This window comes from Neoarius graeffei, chromosome 5 (assembly GCF_027579695.1).
Source record: "Neoarius graeffei isolate fNeoGra1 chromosome 5, fNeoGra1.pri, whole genome shotgun sequence".
Lineage (NCBI taxonomy): Eukaryota > Metazoa > Chordata > Actinopteri > Siluriformes > Ariidae > Neoarius > Neoarius graeffei.
Window position 1 is genome coordinate 106491530 of NC_083573.1, and position 8815 is coordinate 106500344.

Below are 8815 nucleotides of genomic sequence, written 5' to 3' on the forward strand. Positions count from 1 at the left end.
TCTTCCCCTCCCTTTCTCCTTCTTCCCTTCTCTTCCCCTCCCTTTCTCCCTCTTCCCTTCTCTTCCCCTCCCTTTCTCCCTCTTCCCTTCTCTTCCCCTCCCTTTCTTCCTCTTCCCTTCTCTTCCCCTCCCTTTCTCCCTCTTTCCTTCTCTTCCCCTCCCTTTCTCCCTCTTCCCTTCTCTTCCCCTCCCTTTCTCCCTCTTTCCTTCTCTTCCCCTCCCTTTCTCTCCCTTTTCCCCTCTTCCTCCTTTCTTCCTCCCTCCCTCCCTCCCTCCCTCCCTCCCCCCTTTCTTTGCTCCATGTAGCTCCACACTCGTTTTGAGCCATTTTGACGTTTTATTTACAGCTGGAAAGCGCGTGCGTATTGTATTGTATGAATAACCCAGAAGACGTAGGAATGGTTCATTGCGCTTGCGCATTATATTTGTATCGATACAGAGACGCTTCATCTGTCCACACTACAGCGAAGCGCTACAGTACCGATACTGTACCGGTACAAAACCCATACATTTGTGGGTTTCGTACCGATACAGTTATACCGCTACAGTACCGGTATAGTTGCTAGTGTGGACCGGTGTTGCGGTACGAAAGTAGTTTCGTATCAGTACAAAATCCCTAGTGTGGACAGGGTATGTGTGTCAGGGTGTGTGTGTGTGTGTGTGTGTCAGGGTGTGTGTGTGTGTGTGTGTGTGTGTGTCAGGGTGTGTGTGTGTGTCAGGGTGTTGCAATAAGGACAGTTAGAGAGTTCAGACTTCCACCAAGGCCAAATGTCACAATGTTAGTGAAGGAGAAACTGAACACTTCGAGCCGCCCTGTGAGTCAGATCCACTCAAAACCTGAAGGGGTTCCTTTGTGGCCCGGAATCCACCCTCCCACCAAGGTTCATCAAAATCAGGCTGGGAGTTTTTGTGTAATTCTGCTTACAGACAAACAAACAAGTAAACAGAAAGTGTAACTTCCTCGGCAGACTGACAGAGGGAATTAAACTGGGGGCAAAAACTTTAGAGCAGATTCACTGAGAAGTCCAGAGACCCCACAGTACCAGTAAAAAAAAAAAAAAAAACATTGCTACTGCCCCGATCTCTCTCTGTCTGTCTGTCTGTCTCCCTCTCTTGCTCTCTCTGTCTCTTACTCTCTGTCTCCCTCCCTAACTGTCTGTCGGCCTATCTCTCTGTCTGTCTCCTTCTCTTGCTCTCTGTCTCTCTCTCTCTGTCTGTCTGTCTGTCTGTCTGTCTGTCTCCTTCTCTGTGTCTGCCTGTCTATCTCTATCTGTCTCTGTCTGTCAGTCTAGCTCTCTATCTGTCTATCTCTGTCTGCGTTTATCTCACTATCTGTCTCCTTCCTCTCTTTGTCAGTCTATCTCTCTATCTGGCTATCTCTCTGTCTACAGTCTGTCTGTCTATCTATCTACCCATCTATCTGTCTGTCTCTGTATCTCTGTCTCCCTCCCTAACTGTCTGTCGGCCTATCTCTCTGTCTGTCTCCTTCTCTTGCTCTCTGTCTGTCTCTCTTTGTCTGTCTGTCTCCTTCTCTGTGTCTGTCTGTCTATCTCTATCTGTCTATCTCTGTCTGTGTTTATCTCACTATCTGTCTCCTTCCTCTCTTTGTCAGTCTATCTCTCTATCTGGCTATCTCTCTGTCTACAGTCTGTCTGTCTATCTATCTACCCATCTATCTGTCTGTCTCTGTATCTCTGTCTCTCACACTCTGTCTGTCTCTCCCTCCCAAATTGTCTGTCTCCCTCTCTGTGTCTGTCTCCCTCTATCTCTGTATGTCTGTCTCACTTTGTCTATCTTTGTTTCTGTCTCTATTTGCCTCAGTGTGTCTTTCTCTCATCTATCCTTATCTCTCTCTCTCTCACCCAGCAGCTGAATACCCTCCTTTCTCTATTCCAGTAATTCTTCCTCTTTTTTCTCTCTCACTCCTCCTCCTTTCTATTAAACATCAGCTCTTGTCTAAATCTCGCTGTTCTTTCTCTTTTATCCCACTCTTTTAATTTTGAGAAACACGAGTAAAATCTCTCTCTCTCTCTGTGTGTGAGATAGTGGTGTATGGTGTCGGAGCCACCCTCAGTGTTTGTTCCAGTGCCTCAGTTGGTGGACGTGCTGTGATTCATCCGTGTGAGGAACAACGAGTGCGGTTCCCCGATTCAGTCATGAACTCATTCACTTCCTGTTTTCCTCACAAACCGTGACATTATACAAAAAGACGTTAACCTGTGGTTCTGACTCTGTGGCACCGAGATTGATCAGAGACGGTGTGGAGTGTTTGTACTCGTGAGCTGCTTGGCTGCGTCGTGTGATCTCACCCTGCGCTCTGAGTCCCCGCTACGTCGTACGAGAATGACTCGGCTCGGCTGCGGTCCGGGGTGAGACTCTTCACGAACTCAGTGTAGCGCTGGCCGGGCTCATACAGCTTCGCACTCTCACACAGGGTCTGGTTATTCACGGGCAGAGAGACCGCCTGGGCCTGCTGCATCTGGAACCAATTCACTGTCACCTACACCACAAACAAACAAACAAACAAACAAATGCATAAATAAAAACACGTCATCATCCTACAACTGAACATTTCACACACTTTTTCTTCATTATTATTTACATCACAGCGCTGCTGAATTCTGGATTCTGATTGGTCAGATGTTTTCTAGAACAGCAGCTGTACAGATCACACTCTTGTCCGAATTTGTTATCGTTTCTATAGTAACAGCTAGTTATCGTTTCTATAGTAACAGCTACAGTTATTGTTTCTATAGTAACAGCTCATTCACAGCGACTTGTTCGGTCGACTCTGTGTTTGCTTAATCATGGAAAAAAAAATGCCTGTGGTATACGAGTAATTAAACACTTTGTTCCCTGCTGTTAGCACCCTGTCACTGTGCTTCATCACACCAGCCTGTTTTGGATTAGTTTCCTCGAGCAGCACCACACACACGTAGTGTTTTACTCCTAAAGCATTTGAGAGACAAACTATCCAAAAAAAAGTTGGATTTTTTCAGCTTCAATACTTTTATTCTGCTAATTTCACTCATACACAGCGTGCTTATACTCTTCCTTCGCTAATCACACACGTGTGTGTGTGTGTGTGTGTGTGTGTGTGTGTGTGTGTGATACTCACCGCTTTAAGCGTCAGGTCACACTGGAAGACGAGCGTGCGGATCTGGGCGAGGATGTCGCTCTTGGCGTTGGCCAGGTCGAGCTTTTTCACACTCACGTCGGTGATGCAGTGTCTGTAGTGCTCTCTGGCCTCTTCAGCCTGCAACACATACACACACACACACACATACACACTGGTGAGACCCATCACACACATGCACACACACTCACGTACACACAAACAGGCAGCTGAAGCAGCCAAACCACAGGCTGGTTCCTATTTTAACTTCCTCTCAGTCTGCCTGTAAACACTCTGTGTTCAGAAACAGAAGGACAGCAGAGCAGGAGGACAGGGAAGTGTGTGTGTGTGTGTGTGTGTGTGTGTACACACTTTCTGCAGAGCTTCATCCTCCAGTCTGCGTCTCTTCTCCAGCTGCTTGGCCCCTGCTGCGAGCTGCTCCTCCTCAGCTCGGCTGGTGGAGCTGCGTGCTCGCTCGTACTCCTCCTGTCTCTGATCCTTCAACAAGCGAGCTTTCTTCAGAGCACTTTCAGCCTCGTGCTGCACACACACACACACACACACACACAGGAATAGACCTGTGTCAGTAACACTGCTATCTGAATGTGTCCATACCTCTCTGTCTATCTGTCTGTCTGTCAGTAGCCAGTCTCACTGTCTGTCTTTCTGTGTGGTACCCTGGCTGTCTTTTCCTCACTGTCTCTCTGTACCTCTGGCTGTCTCTCTGTCCACATGTCTGTACCTCTGGCTGTCTCTCTGTATGTCTGTCCCTCTGTCCACATGTCTGTTCCTCTGTCTAAATATATGTCCCTCTGTTCATGTATATGTCCCTCTGTCCACATGTCTGTCCCTCTGTCCACATGTCTGTCCCTCCGTCCACATGTCTGTACCTCTGTCCATATGCATGTTCCTCTGTCCACGTCTGTCCCTCTGTCCACATGTTTGTCCCTCTGTTCACATATATTTCCCTCTGTCCACATGTCTGTCCCTCCATCCACATGTATGTCCACATGTCTGTCCCTCTGTCCATATCTTTGTCCCTCTTTTCACATATCCATCCCTCTGTCTACATATACAGTGGTGCTTGAAAGTTTGTGAACCCTTTAGAATTTGCTATATTTCTGCATAAATAACATCATCAGATTTTCACACGAGTCCTAAAAGTAGATAAAGAGAACCCAGTTAAACAAATGAGACAAAAATATTATACTTGGTCATTTATTTATTGAGGAAAATGATCCAATATTACATATCTGTGAGTGGCAAAAGTATGTGAACCTTTGCTTTCAGTATCTGGTGTGACCCCCTTGTGCAGCAATATCTGCAACTAAACGTTTGCGGTAACTGTTGATCAGTCCTGCACATCGGCTTGGAGGAATTTTAGCCCGTTCCTCCGTACAGAACAGCTTCAACTCTGGGATGTTGGTGGGTTTCCTCACATGAACTGCTCGCTTCAGGTCCTTCCACAACATTTCCATTGGATTAAGGTCAGGACTTTGACTTGGCCATTCCAAAACATTAACTTTATTCTTCTTTAACCATTCTTTGGTAGAACAACTTGTGTGCTTAGGGTCGTTGTCTTGCTGCATGACCCACTTTCTCTTGAGATTCAGTTCATGGACAGATGTCCTGTTATTTTCCTTTAGAATTCGCTGGTATAATTCAGAATTCATTGTTCCATCAATGATGGCAAGCCGTCCTGGCTCAGATGCAGCAAAACAGGCCCAAACCATGATACTACCACCACCATGTTTCACAGATGGGATAAGGTTCTTATGCTGGAATGCAGTGTTTTCCTTTCTCCAAACATAACGCTTCTCATTTAAACCAAAAAGGTCTATTTTGGTTTCATCCATCCACAAAACATTTTTCCAGTAGCCTTCTGGCTTGTCCACATGATCTTTAGCAAACTGCAGACGAGCAGCAATGTTCTTTTTGGAGAGCAGTGGCTTTCTCCGTGCAACGCTGCCATGTACACCATTGTTGTTCAGTGTTCTCCTGATGGTGGACTCATGAACATTAACATTAGCCAATGTGAGAGAGGCCTTCAGTTGCTTAGAAGTTACCCTGGGGTCCTTTGTAACCTCGATGACTATTACATGCCTTGCTCTTGGAGTGATCTTTGTTGGTCGGCCGCTCATGGGGAGGGTAACAATGGTCTTGAATTTCCTCCATTTGTACACAATCTGTCTGACTGTGGATTGGTGGAGTCCAAACTCTTTAGAGATGGTTTTGTAACCTTTTCCAGCCTGATGAGCATCAACAACGCTTTTTCTGAGGTCCTCAGAAATCTCCTTTGTTCGTGCCATGATACACTTCCACAAACATGTGTTGTGAAGATCAGACTTTGATAGATCCCTGTTCTTTAAATAAAACAGGGTGCCCACTCACACCTGATTGTCATTCCATTGATTGAAAACACCTGACTCTAATTTCACCTTCAAATTAACTGCTAATCCTAGAGGTTCACATACTTTTGCCACTCACACATATGTAATATTGGATCATTTTCCTCAATAAATAAATCACCAAGTATAATATTTTTGTCTCATTTGTTTAACTGGGTTCTCTTTATCTACTTTTAGGACTTGTGTGAAAATCTGATGATGTTTTAGGCCATATTTATGCAGAAATATAGAAAATTCTAAAGGGTTCACAAACTTTCAAGCACCACTGTATGTCCCTCTGTCTGTCTGTCTGTCTGTCTGTCTGTCTGTCTGTCTGCAGTACTATATATCTATACAGTCTATCTATATGTCTTGCTTCCTCTGTGTTCCTTTGTCCCTCCATCTGTCCATCCTTCTGTCTGTTCTTCCATCTGTCTGTCTAGAAACAGTCCAGATGTGATTAATATCCATAAGAACCGGAATGGATTGGACAGGATGTTGGAATACAGTTAATAAATCAAATGAAAATGGACAGAAGTGAGTGAATTAGGTATCTGAACAAATTCACTCACTTTATCATTTGGACTGTAGAGCTGTACAGGAGAATGGAAACATGATGAAAGGAAGTAGATAAGAAGATTGTTGAACATGGCAAGTTCCCCTAAATCACTCATGCAAGCCACTTAAGAACAGATCTGTTCCTACGAGTGGTTCTGGCATGATGTTTTTATTCACCTTTGAGCTTAAAATCTTAGTCGAGATTCCAGGTTTTAGAACATTTTTACATCATCAATGAAAATCCCAGTTGTCCCCTTTAAACCAGTGGGAACCAGGTGCTAGTTCTGGGCTGGTTCAGAGATGGTTCAACTTACGGACTGTCTAAGAACTGGTCTGATTTTCCATTGGCTAGAGAGCCACCACACAGCCACATCATTACATCACTGTATACGTCTCTGCTTCCTCAGTCACAAACCTGCCCACTAGTGCTGCTAACCAGCCCTGATAGCCCACGCTGCTAACCTGCCATGCTAGCATCAAGCACAACAACAACAATGGCAGACTACATCATATCTTCTTCTTCTTCTTCTTCTTCTGGACTAGTCAGACTAGGTGCTACACCAGCTCTGGTTTATAAAAAATGGTGGTCCCAAAGTTTTAGCTGGTCTTGTTGATGATGATAATCCTGCCCCAGCCCCTGACAAAAATAGTTCTTGGTTCTAGACCAACAGAGATTTGGAGCCACCATGGAACCAGTTTTCCTGCCTGGGATCCAGTTCTTTGGCTGTCAAAATGTTTAGAACTGGCTCAAGATTAGGCGCTGGCTCCAAACCGGCAGAAAAGGGCTACTCGTGTAAGGACTACTTGGTGGAAAAGGGCTACTTGTATGTACCGTATGGCTCTAGAACATAATACCTTCAGAGGACTAGCCAACACTGTCCTGTCAGCAACAGAATTCTCAGTTAGGCCTTTACCACTTGCGCATTGCCTAATCTAGAACCTAGAACCCTTTCCATGGATTTTGACTGAAAAAGACTGGTGGCATGACACAACAAACTTGCTGGTCCTAAAGTTGTAACCACTGATGTCCGTGGCTATGGGAGGAGCTACCACAAGAAATCTCCCGCCTACCCAATGACTGGAATCATCATCTGTTCTGAATGCTGCTCACGGTCGCAACATGTAGACAACCTTCAAATGCAGGGGACTCTCAAATAGATTTATAAATAACACTTAAACAGGTGTGTGCTGCCTGGCATGAGTTTTTCCCCTTAAATGTTACCACAGTAACATTTCAACTGAAATAACCCCAATTTCTGCTACATAATGTTCGGTTCTCAAACCTCATGAAATCCTGGCCGGTTCTCAAAAGGCCCCAAGACAGAATTGGCTCCGCACCGGCACCAGGATCATCCTGGTGGAAAAGAGCTAAGTATGGTTCTCATGTAATTGTGTGAACCACCACTGTTACATCACATCATCAGTGGAACTCTTAATGTCAATAAACTAATGTCACTGAACTACCTGCCACTGGTAAATCATCAGCGGAACCCTCAGTGTGGTTCTAGAATGTCATACTGTGAATGCACGAGCAAGCATTGCCATGAACAATGAAAATGTTCTTCATCCAACAGCAACACAGCCACGCCCACTTTACCCGCTGAAGTCATGCTCATAAAACCCTACAGGAACCAGCTGTGTGATCATAGATAACACACACACACACACACACACACACACACACACACACAGATACCTTTCCACTCACCATTTTCTTCTGCTCCCTCTGCCACTGCTCCTTCATCTCCTTCCTCAGCTTATCCAGCTCGTTCTTCCTCGCCAGTAGAGGCTATGGTCATAAAGCACACATTTTAAACACATCTGCACACAAAATCTGATCAAGTACACACACACACACACACACACACACACACACACACACACACACACACACACACACACACACACACATTGTACCTGCATGAATTTGTTGGCCTGTAAAGCGGAGGCTGTGTGGAGCAGCACTTGGCTGTAGTCAATATCGTTCTTGAAGGCTGACACGTAAATATCACGGAACGGCATGTGCTCCTGTTCAGCCAGAAAATATTACACACACTTTCAGTAAAAAAGGAAAGTAAAAAAGAAAGAAAGACAGACAGATGAGTGAAAAAGAAAGGGAAAATGGAAGTATAATTGACTTTGTTCTCAGCACAAGTATCAGAGCTGCTGTTACAGAAAATGAATCAACAGCTAGTGACCAATCAGAATGCAGAACAGTGAAAGAGTATCTCAGTCTCTCAATCCATCAGTCCGTCAGTCCCTCAATCCGTCAGTCTCTCAGTCCATCAGTCCCTCAATCCATCAGTCTCTCAGTCCCTCAATCCATCAGTCTATCAGTCCATCAGTCCTCAGTCCTTCAGTCTCTCAATCCATTAGTCTGTCAGTCCCTCAATCCATCAGTCTCTCAGTCCCTCAGTTCATCAGTCCCTCAGTCCTTCAGTCTCTCAGTCCATCAGTCCCTCAGTCCTTCAGTCCATCAGTATCTCAGTCTCTCAGTCCATCAGTCCCTCAGTCCTTCAGTCTCTCAGTCCATCAGTATCTCAGTCTCTCAGTCCATCAGTATCTCAGTCTCTCAGTCCATCAGTCCCTCAGTCCTTCAGTCTCTCAGTCCATCAGTATCTCAGTCTCTCAGTCCATCAGTATCTCAGTCTCTCAGTCCATCAGTCCCTCAGTCCTTCAGTCTCTCAGTCCATCAGTCCTTCAGTCTCTCAGTCCATCAGTATCTCAGTCTCTCAGTCCATCAGTATCTCAGTCT

The 8815-nt window shown here is 45.3% G+C and overlaps 1 protein-coding gene across 5 annotated transcripts in view; it reads right to left on the reverse strand.

The window, feature by feature from the left end:
- Positions 1-8815, reverse strand: part of arhgap29a (Rho GTPase activating protein 29a) — a 115148-nt gene that overhangs the window by 24211 nt on the left and 82122 nt on the right. For all 5 annotated transcript variants that reach the window (XM_060922697.1, XM_060922695.1, XM_060922696.1 and 2 more), the window contains 5 exons: positions 7978-8088; positions 7769-7849; positions 3488-3655; positions 3119-3256; positions 2310-2500 (listed from right to left, as the gene is read on the reverse strand). In XM_060922697.1, coding sequence (XP_060778680.1) covers positions 2310-2500; positions 3119-3256; positions 3488-3655; positions 7769-7849; positions 7978-8088 — 689 coding nt within the window. The remainder of the gene's footprint in view (positions 1-2309; positions 2501-3118; positions 3257-3487; positions 3656-7768; positions 7850-7977; positions 8089-8815) is intronic.